This window comes from Neolamprologus brichardi, chromosome 9, assembly GCF_056152115.1.
Source record: "Neolamprologus brichardi isolate AB-2024 chromosome 9, ASM5615211v1, whole genome shotgun sequence".
Classification (NCBI taxonomy): domain Eukaryota; kingdom Metazoa; phylum Chordata; class Actinopteri; order Cichliformes; family Cichlidae; genus Neolamprologus; species Neolamprologus brichardi.
This window is the reverse complement of record NC_142112.1, coordinates 39534718-39553862: the sequence shown is the minus strand read 5'-3', so window position 1 is coordinate 39553862 and position 19145 is coordinate 39534718. Positions and strand designations below refer to the sequence as shown.

The window sequence follows — 19145 nt, the reverse complement described above, 5'->3', positions numbered from 1 at the left end:
TTAACGAGTGTTGGTGACTAAAATAAATCTGACGCACTTTTCCTCACTTACATTTAGCACAAACGTGATGTGCTGTGCATGTCTGCACACCTTTAACTGTGTGATGAGAGGACGTGTTTGTCCTGGGCTCAATGGAGAAGCAGCGCGGCGGTTTCTTGATCTGTATTCAGGCTCATGTGCAGAAGAAGAAGAAGGAGGGAGAACAGAGGGTCGGAGGGGGGTAGAGAGGGTGGGGGAGGCGATAAGCAGAGAACAGACACTTTAAAAAGAAAGCAGCTCAGCGGGAGACTAGCGCCGCATACCAACGAGGAGGCCTGCAGGGTCCCAACAAAGCCGCCCGAACCGCATCAGCACGGCGGCGGCTCAGCCATTCTCTCTGAAGCCGGCGCTGGCCCAACACCGCAACTAACGACGGCGGTTCAAACGCCGGCGCTGCCTCTGAACTTGAACGTGTCACGCTCTGATCACGCCTGACAATATCCACACTAACAAGTTTTCTGATCTGCAGTTCAGCATCAAAGCAAGTGAGATTTTCAGAATAAAAGACTCTGGCAGGCATTTGATCAGCTCTGAAGTTCTGATCCTCGTCGTCGATTCAGGATCTGATGAATTCCTCTTCAGAGTCTCATTAAAAGATTCAAATGCATCTTTTTTTTGTATTCTGAGTCTTTTTTTTCACTGGATTTCATTCATTTCTTATTCTTCATGTTCAGAAATGCAAAACTGTTAAAGCTGCTGAGTCATGTTAGAGCATTTCCCTGAAGAGGGTTAATTTCACATTTCAGTGCAAAGTTTGAGGTTCACTCTTTGGACGGATCCTAAAACATTTTCCAGTGATCTTAATAGTCCAGCGTTTAGGTAGACAGAAGATTCTTATTATGAAGGAGTCAGACGAACTTGTGGAAACTGAAACTTCAAAAAATGGTCTTTCAGATGATGCAGCCATGACGTATGACATAGCCGTGGTTAACAGTCGTGCAGGCAGAAATGGGTCTGAGGCTGGAGAGACTGCGGCGGCGTAGCCTCAGTCTGCTTTCAGTTAGCTGCTGGCTGAAATCACCGCGAGAACATGAACCCAACTGAGCCCTTCCAGTCTGAAGAGCATCGGCTCCTGTTTCAAAAGCAACAATGATCTGAAACACTTCCTTCGGTGATTTAGCTTAAAATCATACCTGCTCTCACAGCTGGACTGCAAACCCTCAAAAGCACAGGGGTCTAATTATTTTCTGTCACTCAATATTAAAATTATCACTTACAACTGAAATTGGTGGTTACCTGGTGATTGCATTGCACTTTCTTGCATTCAGCAACTGATTGCCAGTAGTTGTGGCAACCAGCTGGGGTTAACCATGCAACACCTGTAACACCCGTACTGGACCAGTTTTGGTCACAAGGTGATCGCACACACGGTGGGAGGCAAAAAGTCTCCGAACGTCATTGGCAAAGTTGGTCTGTGCTAACTAGCCCAACTGGTTGTATTTCTGTATAAAACCAAGGTTGCTGAGCACATGTGTCATTTTGCAGTGAAACTGCCAGCCTGCAGCAACTACATCACTATTTTTGAAAGAATCTATGAGGCTCTGACTGGCCTCTGAAAGGCTCCAACAGCACAGACACAGCCCAGAGGTCCAATTCAGGTGACGCTAGCAGCTACAGCCGCCTGTGTCACCAAAGGCCACGCCCCTAATAATGCAAACTTTGATATATTAAATTAGGATGAATTAAGGGCAAATATCTGTACAGTTATCATGAAGGTAAATTATCTATAAATACCAAACTGTTCTGTTTGGGAGGCTGTGGAGACCGACTCACTGCTGGAGCCTCTGCTGGACGTTAGAGGAACTGCAGCTCTTTGGTGCTTCATTTCAAAGTGATTTTTTAACCCCTGAGGTCGCCGCTTGTTTTCTTACCACAACACCACGGAGCATGTGTAAACGCCTCAACAAAATTTAGAGACGGGTGTAGCGTGACGTTCACAGCCGTTAGTGGAGAAGAGGAGCCGGTCCAACTTGTTCTTATTCCCAGGACGTAACCTTTATGCGGTTGTATCAAACGCATATGATGTATTCTCTGGAACCGCTGCTTTGATGCACCAACTGCTATAATATTTTACCATCAATCACATGACTGTCATCCAGTCATGTGATTGATGTTAACCGTTAAAGGTTTATTTGTTTTCACCGTTACCCAAAATCCAGCCAACAAATGTAGGTGTGAACAGTCGAGTATCCCAGCTCTATGTCAGCAGGTAAAATGAGTTTTAAGAGGATTTCTATTACATTAAATCTTTTATCTCGCTGATCTCTGTTTAAGATGCTTTCAAACTCCAAACAATTAAACTAACATTTATTAAAATAACTTGTTGTATGAATGCTGTGTCTAATGCAGACTGTGGTTACTGCCTTATCAGCTTTCTTTTGGAAGAATAGCTAAGGCTAATGCTAATGCTAATGGAGTGCTCAAACACGACCTGAGCCAGCTCGAAGTTTTCCAAATGCGTTGAATTAGATGCATTCTCTGCGTTTCCCTTCGCGACCGTCATTCGAATGACACAATCCTCACCAGCTGCGGCAGCCAACCGTCGATGGGCGACCTAATCCAGCGCCGCCGACTCCGTTGGTTTGGCCACATTTGTCAAATGGACCCGAGCCGCTACCCTCATGGCCTACTCTGGTTGACCTGCCCCACCATTTGGAGGGTGCATCGAAATGCACCAAAGAAGACATGGATGAAACAAATCTAGGATGATTTGAAGGCCCTTCGACTTGACCTCGAGCAGGCAAGAACCATCGCCTTAGATCGAAAAGCGTGGAAGATAATCGTTGGTCAAGCAAGAAAACCTGCGGCACCTACAGCAGCGTACTGGTTGCGCGGCAGACCACCGCCGCTGGTTGCCCACTAAGGACAAGAAGAATGGAGATCCCAATATTAAACAAATGTGCTCTGAGAGAAAGGTAACAGAAAATAGATGAGAGCTTGAACTTGAGTGCCATCTGAACCATTCCAGGGCTACTGGAAGGCCAAGACATGCAGTACCCTGTGGGTATAAATACCAGATCTATCAGAACTACGAAGTTTCTGCTTTTAAATAGCTAATTTTAACCTTCATACAGGTCTGTCAATGGCAAAGATTGGTCTCATAGTACTGGTCTGTTGTAAAGAGCGTAGCAATGAAGCTCTCAGTTTACCAGTGGATCTGTGGTCCTACCTTTACCAGTGGCTACGACCTGTGGGGTAGTGACCACAACAATAAGTCGTTCTTCTCTGAACAGTTTAACTTTTTGTAAACAGAGGTTTTCACCCACCTTCACTTTAAGTTGCTAAATGTCATTGAACTTCTATAGTTTCCTGTGAAGCGCTTGGTCAATCAGAAGGAGCTCAGAGTGGAGGCACCAGTTCTCTATATTTAAAACAGTCAGTTTAAATGGTTCTACACCAGACCTCCTGCACTCCTGGGTGAGGTGATCCAGGTGTGTACAGCTGGGAGAAAACTGAAGGAGAATTTGATCTCAAGGTGAGATCAGATTTCCTTTAAGAGTCCGTCGTATATAAAGGACAGTGGGTGTTGGTATGCAGCCAGGAAACTTGAAGAGTCGTTGATGAAAGTGGCACAAATCAGACACCTCAGGAGTTCAACATATAACTGAAGAAAAGAGGAAGAGGTCTTAATAACAGTCGCCTGCTGCAACATGCCCGTGCTCCGATATGTTTGACAAAAACAAGGAAATCCTCATCAGAGATTTCAAGTCTCCGCAAGTTGATTTTCAGGGGAGCCGATGACCTAAAGCCAGCTGCTGACTGAGAGAAAGACGAGAAGAAATCAGTCTAAAAACAGACTTTATTATTTGGAAGATGGAGCTCTGTGATCTAAAACGTGTATGCAACGGGCAGAACATTCAAAACTACCTGAAGTTTACTCCGTTTTTTTAGACACTGCTGAACTTAGAGTCAGATCAGTGCGATGGTGTAATCTGGAACAGTCATTGTTCTCGTCAACAATATTTCATCTGAAGAGAGAAACACCCTTCAGACATATTTCTGTAATTGGTGTTCGGTATTTTCTCCGTACTTCAAATGCGAGGCGATGCCTGCAGGCAGAGGTGGCAGCCAAGAAGACGTGCACGCTGTGTACGTTCAGTGTGTTTCTGTGCAGGCGTCCTGGCAGCGGCGAGTCTGCTTTAATTGGATTTGTTTACATTCAGGCACGCTCCGGCAGGGTGAGCTCTGAGTTTTGTGCCTTCGGGTTCGCGATAAGCACCCTGACACTTGGAGTGAGTCTCGACATGCTGTGCGACCACAGGCACTTCAGAGAGCTTAACGAGGCTGTCAGACTGAGAGAAATATACAGACAGCGTCACGGTGCCGAGCTTCAATGGACCGTTGGTTTATCGGTCAGAGCAGGCGACCATCACCGCTGAGCGTCCAACCTCTGCCTGCGCACGTTAGCACCACGAGAAATGGTTTCAAACCTGCAGCTGCAAAGTTACAAAAGGACCAAAATAAAGCCCAAAAAAGTACTCAACTTTTGAACACTGCAGTGTGTGATGTACTGAAATTACAGGCCAGAACCACGATGCGTGTTCACCAGTATTACACTAAATCTCAGTGGATCTGCTGGTATCTGGGAGCAGGTCTGGTATTCTTCTGGTAGTTTGGTTTTTGTTGAATTCAGCTGCTGTATGTGTACCAATGTTCACATGTGGCTGTTCAGGAAGCTTCCAGCTCTCAGCTCCCCTCCAAGCTGCAGCTGGCTTCAATTAGCCCGTCGGTCGCTGTCGTCTGAATCTCATCCTTGTTTATGTAGCGCCAGAGCAGGTGAACCGAGCCAGCGAGCAGCAGAGCGGTCCAGGCAGCTGATGTGGCGCCTCGTGTCGAGCTAATGACAGAAATAAATGAGTACGGAAGGTAAATGAGCTCCAGACTGAATCATTAAGAATCATTAATGAACTTGGGGTCTGCCGGCGAGGTTTTAAATGTCACTGCAGGCTTTTACTTCTAGTTTGAACTTCCAAGATCTTTATTTAATTTTTACTCCTCTTAATTTATGGATTCCTCCTGAGATAAACAGCCATGGTCAACATTTTAATTTTCAGTTCTTTGTCTTTTTCTTTCATTTCTAGCTCGGATCTTCTTCCTTCTTTCCCTGTTCTGGCCGTGTTTCGTTTAGCTGCACAGCTATAAAAGCAAAACTGTCATTATAATAACACTTAAAGACTTTAATGATACAGTAACTAATGCTACCTGTTTAAAGGGTGTTTAATCAGGTTTTAATACCTGATTAAAACCTGATTAAACTGAGGAGGAAAGTGCAGATGTTTCCTCCTCACATCTCTGCAGCGTTTTCCAGCTTTCATGTGTTGTTGTTGTGCTGTGAGCGCAGTACTCTACACTGGGTTAATTCTGCCTTTCCGCCTCCGCTTCGTGTGACATTGGCGAGCAGTCGGAGAAAGACGAGAAGTTTCTGGTCTCGTTTCTAGTGAAAGGAGGTCTTTGTTGTTGCGCTCTCACCATTACATTCCATAACAGCGAAGCCCGAACACACGAGGAACATTAAAAGGCTTTAATGACATTCCTATGTTTATTCAGCCCAGAGGCCGTGACGGGCCGAGCGCGTCGCGCTGGAGCTTTTTCTGCCTGAACTTGCAGAGGTTGTCAAGGTTTTTGAAGAATCAGGAGCCCGGAGCGCTTAAGTGGAAACTGTTGGAACAAATTAAAAAGATTCTGCAGAAGTGAAGTGATCGAGCAAACTTAAGGATGAGCGTTTTGGTCCTTCCACAAAGGTGTGACAGCTGAGATCAGTGTGCTCGGTTAACTAAACACACGTTTGAGTGATCAGGAAGTCCCTGATAATCTGTGCTGGGTTTCTGTTATATGCACCAGAGCCTCTGAGCAACACTGAGCAAACCAGCAGCAAACCGCGACCTCTGAACCGTGGTACATCAGAAAGAGGAAGCTTCCCATGCTGATGCCGTATAAAAAAGAAAAAGCTCTCAAAAAGGCGTCAGCGAGCGATTTATCACTGGTGACAGGAGGTCAGAGGTCGGTACAGTATCCCCACAGGCTGGCGGTGTAAAGCAGCACCTCCTGTTGTGCTGAGCACGCTGACCACTCCGAGAACAATGGTGTGACTTTTGCAGCCTGCAGGGTGAGCGCGGTGTGGGCTGAATGGCTCGTATTCACCGCTGCGAGCGCGCGGCACGGATGCATGCGCGCGGCGTGGGCGGAGCCGCTGACCTCGGGGTCAGCTCGCTGGAAGCGTAGGCTGATCTCGCAGCCGATGAGCCAGCAGCCGCAGGCCACAACACGCTATAAACGCCCACCACACACTTACAGGTACACACCCCGAGCCATTAACACTAACGCTAACAGTGCGAGTGTTTGGCAGCGGTTAGCCTCCGTAATTAGCCAACGAGCAGGTGAGTGTTTTTATAGGTGCTGACTGAGTGGAGCACTAAAGACCGCGGCTGGTTGGTGGGCGACCGCACGCGTGTGTCAGCTCGCACACACGCTGCTCTGGTTAATGATGAAGATGAGGGAAATGTGTACCCGAGGGCGCTGTTCACAACGAGGAGGACAAGTCGTTTCAGGTGAAGACAGATTTCAGTGCCGAGGCCCAAAATCCACCTCACAGACTCTAAACCGTCGGTACGAATGCTTTTACAGAGGGAGACACCCTGCAGTAAAAGTACTTTAGGTTAAAGCAGTATAATCAACATATTCTCAAGTATTTCTAAAGCAGCTCACGTCACAGTCATATACATTTGTTTGATCGTGCACCTCAAACATGGGGCTAAATAACTGCTTCGATTTAAAAAGTGGAATCTGGGTCTCGTTTTCACTCCAGGAGTCACGTTTCTCTTCACACTTGGAGGGAATCTGATCCTCTAAACTGGGCAGGAAGGTCTGTAGGCAGCTGGAGAGTGTTGGCTGATGTAGGGTGGAGGAAATCCAGGGAATTAGAGCGGATATAAGAGCAGAGGGACCAGATGTCCGAGTGGGGGGGTATTCCTCGGCTCAGGGATCCTTGTCCCGCTCAGGGTCCCATCGACCTGTTTTCAAATCTCTGGTTTTGTGAGAGTAAGGCCGGCGAGGCAGGAAGGAACCTCACGATCACCCTTTGAGTTTAAGTGCTTCCATTATTACTACAAATGGGGGCGGTTTGGGGCTGTTGCCATGGTAATTGCTTTCTCGTTGTATGTCCAAGAGCTTTTCTGGCTCTGCTTTGAGTGCGAACCTGAAATTGAATCCAAGGACACAGCTGACAGAGGTCTGAAGGAGTTAAGAGCCTCCATGGAGGGCGCTGTGTGGCACGATTATAACAAGAAGTATTTATGTGTCTGCGAGGCAGTAAGACTACAGAGGCTAAAATTTCATGACTTCACCTGGAAAAAACCTTTTCACTGGTTGAAATTTGAGCCATGTTCTTGAATACTTCCAGGCTGGCGACTAATTGGCGAGTGTAAAAACATGGCGGACATAAAGCAGCTGATTCTCTGAAGGAACAGTTTGTCATAGTGAGAGAAACAATCGGTCACACTCATCCCGGCTGTGGGAAGCTTCTCATTTGATCACCTCCTGGTAGACCTTCAGGGTGCGATGTTGGAGATGTTGTGTGTGTTGTTGTAGCAAATGACTCTCAGATTTACCCGGGCAGTTAGCTCTGACTGTCTGACGATGGTGGACTGACAGGATGACCATCACTGAGCACGCTCTGTGTTTCTGTGATCTGGCTTCAGTTGCTCTGAGATCTGGCTGTGCAGGCACAGGAAGTGGTCATCATCATGACGAGTCACGCTCACAGGACACAGCTCTACCATCAGCAGAGCACCTGAGCGACTGTGCGAGGTGAAAGATGACAGTCAGCATTTTGCTTTGATTGGATGTTTTCTTCCAGTGTGTGAGATGATTTCAGCCTCGTGTTAAACTGTAAACACATAAAGGAGTTCAGAGCTGTAGCCAGAGAGGGAGAAACTGTGTATTTAAAGCTCGCTGCACTCAGATGGTCTCATAGGACTCTGAAGGCCTTCCCTTCCTGATGGGAAGATGACTCGCTCCGAGCGCTGCAGCATCTCAGAGCTTCGTGTGGAGAAGCATCGTTCAAACACACACGTGCGCTCGTGTCTCCAGCATGCACCTCGAGGTGCTCAGGCTCTCCCAGCAGGGAGGCTGCAGTTTTCCAGGAAGCCGCTCTGTCAGTGGGTGGTGGTTATCTGCAGCACAGGTTACCATGGCAATGTGCCCAGTGGGAAGTCATCCTAAAAAAACAGTGTTAAAGCTGGAGCCCCTGATCCACCAGCACACACCACTCTGTCCCCTCGGGTTTCCAGCTCATGAGCAAACACGTAGTTTTATTCTCATTTTTCAGTTTCCTTTCCTGTGATTGGTCAGCTTCAGCAGAAGGATCAGGGTTCAGGCTGCAGTCGCTCTTTCAACCACATGTTTGGAAGCTGAGAGGGGGCCTGGGTGAAGACAGTGACAGTAAAAGTTCATAAAAAGCACTGTCAATGAAAATAAATGATTTTAAAGCAAAACAAACAAATGGATCATATCTGACGTCTGCTCCACGACATCAGGCTGGATGTGTTTGTGTTACCGAGGGCGCTCTGACAGGTGTCCACACACACCTGTGTGAGTGTTTCTAATGACCGATGCAGAGCAACCCGTCAGCGTGCAGCAAACATTACATCTGTGATTTCACACATCAGCAGTTTACCCTCCGTCTGTCACACACACACACACACACACACACACACACACACACAGTGGTTATCATTCACAGTGAAGAGAGGCAGCAGGAACTAAAAAGGGAGGAGGGGGGCGATAATTGCTGAGCCTCCTTTGACTCTCAACAGCTCCCCTCCCACACCTGTTGAGTCCATCAACACACACACACAGACACACACTGACACACACAGACACACACACACAGCTTTTATCTGAGTAGCAGCTGAGGGTTGCAGGTGAGGCGGGGGAGGTGCTGTGGATATTTCAGGTATGCAGGACGCTTACAGAGTCAGCTCCAGCTGCAGCGTCTCATGAATTTTTTCTCAGAATCGATGAAATCGTGTTTGTTTGAGTCTCTGAGGTCTCAGTTTTACAATTCATGCTTCTGCTGCCTCAGCATCAGAAACTCTGTGTTCTCCATAAAACTGTTTACTGATCTCACTGCAGGTTAGTTATGAATTACAAACATAAAATAAAATGAGTCTGAAAGTTCGAGCTGAGCTGGAGCTGCTGTTTGTGCAGCAGTATCTCAGTTTGTTTCTGACATGAATCTCGTTTCTGAGATCTCTGCAACACAGAGAAGACTAACATCATAACGACCTCGTCTCCTGGCGCTCTGATGCTGCTCTGTGCAGTCACATAATCGTCCTGTTCAGAGACTGTAAGCTTACGTGTGACTGCAGCAGGCAGCAGTTTGGATCGTGTGAGGAGCTGGATGTGTTTAACTCAGTTTAGCTTTTCTCCACTGCATGATTCACTTTTTTATTTTGCTGTCAGTTGGCACTAAACACAGCTCGGTCAGGTTTGTGAGAAGATCCTGGTCTGAGTTTAAATTCACACCTGATGTCCATCCATCCATCATCCATCCATCCATCCATTAATCCATCCATCCACCCATTCAACATCCAACATCTGTCCATCCAACATCCATCCATCCATCCATCCATCCAACATCCAACATCCAACATCCATCCATCTGTTTATCCAGCCAGCCAGCCAACATGCACCCATCCATCCATCCACCCATCCATCCAACATCCATCCATCATTCCATCCATCCATCCATCAACATTCATCCATCATTCCATCCATCCATCCACCCATCCATCCACCCATCCAACATCCATCGATCCATCCAACATCCATTCACCCTCCATCCATCCACCCATCCATCCAACATCCATCCATCATTCCATCCATCCATCCATCCAACATCCATCCAACATCCATCCATCATTCCATCCATACATCCACCCATCCATCCATCCATCAAACATCCATCGATCCATCCATTCACCCTCCATCCATCCATCCACCCAACATCCACCATCCATCCACCCATCCATCCATCCATCCAACATCCATCGATCCATCCATTCACCCTCCATCCATCCACCCATCCATCCAACATCCATCCATCATTCCATCCATCCATCCATCCATCCAACATCCATCCATCATTCCATCCATCCATCCATCCATCCATCCATCCAACATCCATCCATCCAACATCCATCCATCCATCCATCCAACATCCATCCATCATTCCATCCATCCATCCATCCATCCATCCAACATCCATCCATCATTCCATCCATCCACCCATCCATCCATCCATCCGTCCATCCATCCAACATCCATCGATCCATCCATTCACCCTCCATCCATCCACCCATCCATCCAACATCCATCCATCATTCCATCCATCCATCCATCCATCCATCCATCCAACATCCATTCACCCTGCTTCCATCCACCCATCCATCCAACATCCATCCATCATTCCATCCATCATCCATCCATCCAACATCCATCCATCCAACATCCATCCATCCATCCATCCAACATCCATCCATCATTCCATCCATCCATCCACCCATCCATCCATCCATCCATCCAACATCCATCCATCATTCCATCCATCCACCCATCCATCCATCCATCCGTCCATCCATCCAACATCCATCGATCCATCCATTCACCCTCAATCCATCCACCCATCCATCCAACATCCATCCATCATTCCATCCATCCATCCATCCATCCATCCAACATCCATTCACCCTCCATCCATCCACCCATCCATCCAACATCCATCCATCATTCCATCCATCCATCCATCCATCCATCCATCCAACATCCATCCATCATTCCATCCATCCATCCACCCATCCATCCATCCATCCATCCAACATCCATCGATCCATCCATTCACCCTCCATCCATCCATCCACCCAACATCCACCATCCATCCACCCATCCATCCATCCATCCAACATCCATCGATCCATCCATTCACCCTCCATCCATCCACCCATCCATCCAACATCCATCCATCATTCCATCCATCCATCCATCCATCCATCCAAAATCCATCCATCATTCCATCCATCCATCCATCCATCCATCCAACATCCATCCATCATTCCATCCATCCATCCACCCATCCATCCATCAATCCAACATCCATCCATCATCCCATCCATCCACCCATCCATCCATCCATCCGTCCATCCATCCAACATCCATCGATCCATCCATTCACCCTCCATCCATCCACCCATCCATCCAACATCCATCCATCATACCATCCATCCAACATCCATTCACCCTCCATCCATCCACCCATCCATCAAACATCCATCCATCATTCCATCCATCATCCATCCATCCAACATCCATCCATCCAACATCCATCCATCCATCTATCCAACATCCATCCATCATTCCATCCATCCACCCATCCATCCATCCATCCATCCAACATCCATCCATCATTCCATCCATCCACCCATCCATCCATCCATCCGTCCATCCATCCAACATCCATCGATCCATCCATTCACCCTCCATCCATCCACCCATCCATCCAACATCCATCCATCATTCCATCCATCCATCCATCCATCCATCCAACATCCATTCACCCTCCATCATCCACCCATCCATCCAACATCCATCCATCATTCAATCCATCCATCCATCCATCCATCCATCATTCCATCCATCCATCCACCCATCCATCCATCCATCCAACATCCATCCATCCAACATCCATACATCCATCCATCCATCTGTCCTTCCATCCATCCACCCATCCATCCAACATCCAACATCTTTGGGAATAAGAGTGATGTGAAAATAGTCTGAGCACAGCTTGCTTTGAGTGTTTTGTACATTTTCGTGGACTTCAGAGTTTGTGGCTGTGATATTCAGTGTTGTCAAGTTACTTGAAAATGAAAATAATCAGCAACTAATTACTTCCACCAAAAAGTAATCCTGTTACTTTACTGATTACTTATTTTCAAAAGTAATTTGTTACTTAGTTACCTTTTAAAAACATGATTTACAACCTGAATAGGTGATAAAGTGATAGATCTTTCAGCCCAATTCTACTTTTTCTGCATAATCCATCATACAAAATGTAATCAAATGGAAAAGTCTCTTTTTAAAATTTGTTTTATTAGTTTTAATCTTTTAACTTTATGCATCAAGCAAAAATTTAATTATATGTAATCTGTAATTGTAATTACTGTAATGGGCAGTAACCATCTCTGGTGATATTAAAACTGAGTGACACCTTTGAATTCTGGCGTGTTGAAGCAGAAAGATTTCAAAGCTAAAATGTCAGCGACTCCCATCCAGCATGAAGGCCGTCTTCTCTGAGGTTTTATTCCTGGAAGCTTCACATCCTTTAAATCCCTGTGTGTGCTGCTTTTCCCACGGTCGGTGTGAAAGCAGCTGACTCCGGTCTCTAACAGCCTGCTCAGTGTCACTTTGAGCCAAGCACCTCACAGAGACGTCACCATCATCGGGATTTATGAACCATGTGCAGATGTTTATGAGTCAGGAAACAGACGAAGGGCTGAACATCCTGTTATCTAAACTCTCCCCTTCAGCACGTTAACCGTGGGACGCTGAGAGGATGAAGGCTCGTTCATCATCGCTCTGCTGTCATCAGCCGTTATCAGGGCCTCTCTCTCCCGGGCCAATTAACCCGTCTGCATACCTGCCCGCCTTATCTGTCCTCCTGCGCTATCTCGTCCTCCGCTTTTCTGTCTCCTGCACTTCCTGCCTCCCTAACACGACTCACGTTACCGTCTCAGCTTCATTTTCATACTTTTATTTTTTATTCAGCTGCACAGCGCCGTGGTCCAGCAGGAGATAAATAACTATTAACTATTCCTGAGCATCCCTCACTTCAACTTCTGCTGAATGTTAAGCATCACTTCATGATGGAAACCTCTTTGTTTATTGAGAGGAACACAGGAGATATGCAAGACCAAGAGTTTATAAATCAAAATAAATGGATTTGTCACTGACAGGTATCAGACAGCAGCATCGTGCAGAAGCATTAAACAGAGAGTCTCTGATTGTGGCTCCTCTAGGAGCATAAATTTCTCGTCCCTGTGCGAAGTGATGTGAGGATTTGATTTATTAACCCTTAAGAACCCAGACCTATTTCTACTTTCATGAAAATTATGGGGGTTGTAAGTTATATCAAATGAATCATATATAACACATTTCTGAAGTTTTTTTTGTAATAGCTCCGCCCACTGCCCCAGATCTGAAATGTCAAATATGCGTCACATTGGGCATACAAGGTACATTTGTTCCATATTTAGAAAGTAATTCTGTAAACACTTTCTTGCTTTTAAAAACAGAATTTCCTTTTTATTTTTAACTTCTTAACATGGATACTGATGGTAACACTTCTTGGTTTACTTTAACAAGCATTTTGGAAAAAAAATCAAATAAATCAGCCCAATGTTGGAGGTACAATTGAAAATGTCACTGAAAAAACATTAACATTAGAGAGGTGTAATGAACTAAAAACATGAGCATATAAAACATTGTGCCAAAATAGAAAAGAATGTTACATGAAGTCAATAACTTGCTCAAATGGCTTTTTTCATTACAGTTGTTAGAAGTTTACCTTTGGTAATGGTAACTTTTGAAGCAATTTCTTTCCTCTGTGAAACAAAGACGTACATCACATTTTTCACAGAGGGTGGTAGTTGCATTCACCTTGCAATTTTTGCACCGACCTCGCTTTTCACATTTTACAGGCCAATGTGCAACCTCATCAGTCCGGACATCTTCTGGAACTCCAACACGAACTCTCTTGGGTGGTGGAGGTGGTGATGAGATGTTCTGTGATGGGCGCCCCCTGTGTGATTTCAAAAGGATCAGGCTTGTGGCAACTTCTGCCTGGAAGCTTCTTTGTTTCAGTGGCTTTTGGACACCAAGTAGCTTGCAGTCACGACGGTAAATCAACCATGCGTTGACAACACCGAGCATGATGGTTTGCCAGAACAGGTAGAGATACCACCTCCGTGACTTCATGTGGTACTTGTACCTTGCAATGCAGGCGTCAAGCAGGTCAATACCCCCCATGAATGTGTTGTACTCCTTCACAATGTGTGGCCTTTTGACCTCAACGAATGCCTTGCCCGATTTGCTCCAGCGACGGACTGTATCTTGAGGCTCAGTTGCACAATAGGATGAGATGAGGGTAACAGATTTGTTGTCATACCACTTCACAATAACCATGCTCTCCTCCTTATTCACCCTGGCATCAACAGATCCTCTGCCTCTCTGGGCAAGACTTTTTTCATCTTCAAGCTGACAACCTGCTAAGCGATTTCCACGAAGTGTTCCTACAAAGTAGATCTGTCGCTGAAGAAGTGTGAGCACAAGTGGGGCTGAGGAGAAGAAGTTATCAGCAAAAACTTTGTAGTTTTGCTCAGCTGGCAGAGTTTCACACAACTTCACCACAACATCTCCTCCAATCCCAAGTAAAGTCTTCTTCCCAGTACCACCTTGATAAACAACAAAATCATGGAGCATACCAGAGGATGAGCACCGGGCCCAGATTTTCAATCCCCAGGGGTGGGGCTTTCCCTTCACATACTGCCTTATTGGGCTGTGTGTCCCCTTGAAGGGTACCATTTGCTCATCAACAGAGTTGTACTCCTCTGGGACGATATCCAGGCATTGTTTGCGAAACATTTCAAGCCATGGACGGATCTTCCAGCACTTGTCTTCTGCATCTCTGTGTAATAAATCTGTATTGTCAGTGAAATGTAGAGATCCCAACAGGGTTTGAAATCGGTTGCGGGACATGTTATCTGCTACCATAGGACACCTGGTGTCATTTTCCCAGTATGCTCGATTTCCAGGCATTTGGCATAGACCCATCCTCAGATAGAGACCAATGAGTATTTCTAGTTCTTTAACAGTGGTATTTACATTTCTCAGATGGTTGGATTTTTGTACACTGTATAAATTTGTTTGTTCCATTAACAACAGCAGCATATCATCTGTGATGAAGTTTTTGAAGTACTCCAGTGGAGTGTGGATCTCATCTGGAGGTTTGGCACAGGGTCCCTTGAATGTGGTCTCAGGGGTTTCGAACATTTTCTTTCTCCAGGAGAATTTTTGTCCTTTGATAGCTGCCTTGGGCTGCCCAGTGTCCATATGGCTTGAATGTGGCTCTGTCTCTAAATCACTTGAATCACAACTGTCTGAATCACTGGATTCACTTGATTCATCACTCTCCACGTCTTTGTGGGGGATGTAATTAGGGTCTTCAGAATCTTCATCTGAGCTACTTTCACATCCCTCATACTCACTGTCCTCTGCAGTGATAAACTCCAGCGCATCTTGAACACTAAATTTTTTCTTTTTATCCATTCTACAAAAGAGTGAAAATGATAAAAAAAAAATGGGGGGTAACTGAAAAGTGCCTCGACAAAGCTAAAGTAAAGTTCCATCACAAATTTAGGTAATTTAATAAATTAGTTATGCTTGAATTTAGTTAAATATGACTGAGAATTAACAACAAAGAATACATTTTCTTAAAATAACTGAATGAGCTAAACTGACTAAGCAAATGATCAGTTTTTGTCTTTTTGTGCTAAATATGTCACATCAGTTTTTTTAAGAAAATTTGGAGTTTAATGCCCGATGTGACATATTTGTCACAGCGATATTTAACAAACTGATTCTAGATCAAATTGTTTCAGAAATATTACCAAACTAGGTTACAAGTGACCTATAACATCTTATCTAAAGTTTAGAATTGCTAAATGAGTAAAAGCTTACCTTTGCAAAAAGAAAAGAAAGTTTTTAAAATTAGCGTAGTGGTCTCATTAGCTAACCAGGTGGACCAAGACTTTGAAAATGGTGTCTTGAACACCCAGAATGCCTCACTTGTCACATGACTGAACTAGTTTGTGCAGTAGACGCCACTTAGGGACTTTATTAGTTAAAAGTCAAAGTTAAACCATTATAAATAGTTTTTCTCTAAGTGTAAAGGGGCGGTGACACCAGTGTCACTGTGGGTCCTTAAGGGTTAAAGTTGGGTTTTAAAGCGCAGGTAATGTAAGAGTAAGAGTTATGGCACGGCGGGCAGCGACAGGTGCAGGTGTGTGATTGTGAAGTCGGTCTGAGCTTCTTACCGACTGATGTTTGTGTTGGAATGTGAGCAGAGAGGATTAAGCGCCTAATCCCCGAGAAGAACAACCCGACGCTCACACCTCCGGACACGGAGCTGCTCAGACACAGTGTGTGTGTGTGCGTGTGTGTGTGTGTGTGTGCATGTGTGTGTGTGTCATTTCTCTCACTCAGATGTGAGATCGTCTCCTGCAGGATTTCAGAGATTAGGAAAAAGAAAATCAGGAGCTGGAGGGAAGATGAGGAGCAAAAAAGCGATTTGCTGCCATGAACTTTATTTTCTTTGATCTTTAACCCTTTAAAGCCGGTCAGAGCAGCACGCTCCGTTTTGCGTAACTATTTTTAAATCCCGGTAGCTCTGCAACCACGTAAGCTAGCGCAATAATTGTTTTTGCATATGAAACCGGAGGAGTTGTACTTACATCTTATGCCATCAGCTTGTCCTCGGTCACAGTTTCCTTCCACATATAGCTTTGCAAAAACTGCATAAAAAGCACTTGCAGCAACACAAACATAATATTCCAGAAACACGCTTTGCCGATCCGATCAGCTGTTTGTAACACTTCCTACGTCCATCAGCGCGAACTATCACATGTCCGCCATGACCTGCCCGACACCGGAAGTGACGTCATTTTGCGGAAATGCAGTTTTTTGCCATCAGGGCCTCATGAGCCTATACTGGTGTTTTTAAAAGTTATGTTTGACTTTATGACTTTCTGTGTGGTTTCTGGGATGCTTAGGACTCATATTGCACTGCTGGAAATAGTTTATTTTGATGCATATGCTGCTTTTTTGCAAATTTGCATCATAATATTTATTTTCGTTTTTCCTGCAGTATATAAAAATTGGTGTATTTCAAAAATAAAACTATGAAGACACTCAAAATAAATTTCCTGTGGTGGGAAACTATTTTGTGCAACTTTTTTGTATTTACAGTTTTGAGGGATAAGCCTCTTAAATTTCTCTAACTAGAAATATATGTTAAAAAACAAAAACGATTTTCAATTTTTTTGTAGTTTATTGCACTTTTTTGCAATTTATGTAATTACTACGCACTTAATGCAGACATATTATTAAAATCTGGGCTATAATGGTTGTATTGATGCATAGCAACTTGAAATGCTCCCAAAAATGGCTCCACAGCATGTAAACATATAATATAAGCTCTGGCGGACTTGGTTCTATGGTAGGTCTTAAAGGGTTAAAGTCAACTGTCATCACAGTTCAGTCAGATTACTTTGAAATCCTGCAGCAGAAAGTTGAAGTAAAGCTGAAGTTCAGAGAATCTGAGAAGTTATTAGGACAAAATATGACATCATGTGTGATTAAAGTCATAAATATTTGAGGAAAAATTAGATTTTCTAAGAGAGCAGAAACAAATCTTATGTTTTCTGAGATTAAAGTCATAAATTTAAGTTCATGAATAAATAAAAAGTCTTAGTTAACATGAATAAATATTCAGGGTTTTAATATTTTCATTGTAAAACCTGCTGACAGCTGGTTTTTAGCGTGCTCGCTGCAGGGGAAACCTCGGAGCTGCTGAAAGGAACTTTATCAGACTGAATGAAAAGATGTTGCCGAGTGACCTTTGACCTCTGCTCTGTGTCTCAGTGTCTGGAGTTCAGCGAGGGCTCGGTGACGGGCGACATGTGCGAGGACCTGTGCGTGCTCGGCCTGGTCGAGTACAAGCGCTGCCTCTACTACGAGAACGGGAAGAAGGTGATCGAGGCGCGCTGGAGAGGAAGCCCCATCATCCTCAAGTCCAAGCTGGAGAACTTCTCCTCCTACGAGCCTCTGGGAATTCTGGACTACCAGGTGATGTCACCACCCTCGTGCCCACCTCGGGAAGCTTGTTTTAAAATAACTCTCCTGCTTGTCCTTGCCCCCACAGGACGCAGCCGAAGAGCTCTCCCCGCTCGATGTCGTCTTTTACGCCACTCTGGAGGTAAGCGGCTTCAGTTTGGTGCTGACGAGTCAAAGTTTCTATGAGTCAAACTTCACTTCCTGTCACCTCAGGTACGAAACTCCCTGGGACTGGCTGAGGAGAACGAGGATGAAGACAGAGGAGGAGGAGTGAACAACAGCTCCCTGGCCAGACTTTTGGGCAAAAAGCTGAAAAACAGAGAGATGAGTTACTCCAGAGCGGAGCTGGCCTCGCTCTGGGCCCTGCTGCAGCAGGAGGAGTACACCTTCCTCAGGTAAACCCTGAACGGGTGGAGGATTTGGATGGTGTCAGTAGGTTTAGCTCTTCCTGAGGTTCTGAGATGCTCCAATAAACAGATGCATTTATTGAAGATCGATGCTCGCCTGTTTAATCGAGGGTTTAAATCGAGTTCGAGGTTCAGGGCTTTACCTGAGAACCTGACAGCACAGACAGGATTACTGCCAAAGTTTACTTTCAAAGTAAAACACTTTGTGATTTTTCCTGTGAAGCAGCTGACGTTTTAGTGGCTTCTTTGTTCACATTTCACTTGTCTGATTTTTCATGAGCACAACTGGAGAACAAAAAGAAAACGAGTGAAATTAGCTTCAGTCTGACAGCACAGACGTTCAGACACCGGCAGGCTGGCATCCCAAAATAAAAGCAGCGAGTGGAGGTGACCTGTGCTGCTGCAGTGACAAATGGAGGAAAGCAGCTGTGTGAATGTGGAGCTTTGCAGGTCAGACACAACAGAGTCTGATATCAGCTCTCATGGAGCTGGAGCTCCACATTTTATCCCCACCTGAAGAAGAACTCATTCATCACCGGCTGTTTTATAGAGAACATTATTTTACATCACTGGTACAAATGTGTTCACAGTCAAGTGTTTTGGTGTCTGAGCTCTGTTCACCTTCACTGAGCAGGAGGGAACAAACAGACAGGAAGTCAAGTAATGGCTCATAAACGAGATCAGATAAAAACACCTGTGTGGTCTCCAGATTTTCATCCGTGACGATTCCTTCAAGTTCAAGAACTCAAGTTA

At 45.2% G+C, this 19145-nt stretch overlaps 1 protein-coding gene across 1 annotated transcript in view; it reads left to right on the top strand.

Moving 5' to 3' along the window:
* Window positions 1-19145, top strand: part of dipk1c (divergent protein kinase domain 1C) — a 43944-nt gene that overhangs the window by 13393 nt on the left and 11406 nt on the right. Inside the window, exons 3-5 of the mRNA XM_087846650.1 lie at window positions 17794-17997; window positions 18074-18127; window positions 18199-18380. Of these exons, the coding sequence (XP_087702776.1) occupies window positions 17794-17997; window positions 18074-18127; window positions 18199-18380 (440 nt within the window). The remainder of the gene's footprint in view (window positions 1-17793; window positions 17998-18073; window positions 18128-18198; window positions 18381-19145) is intronic.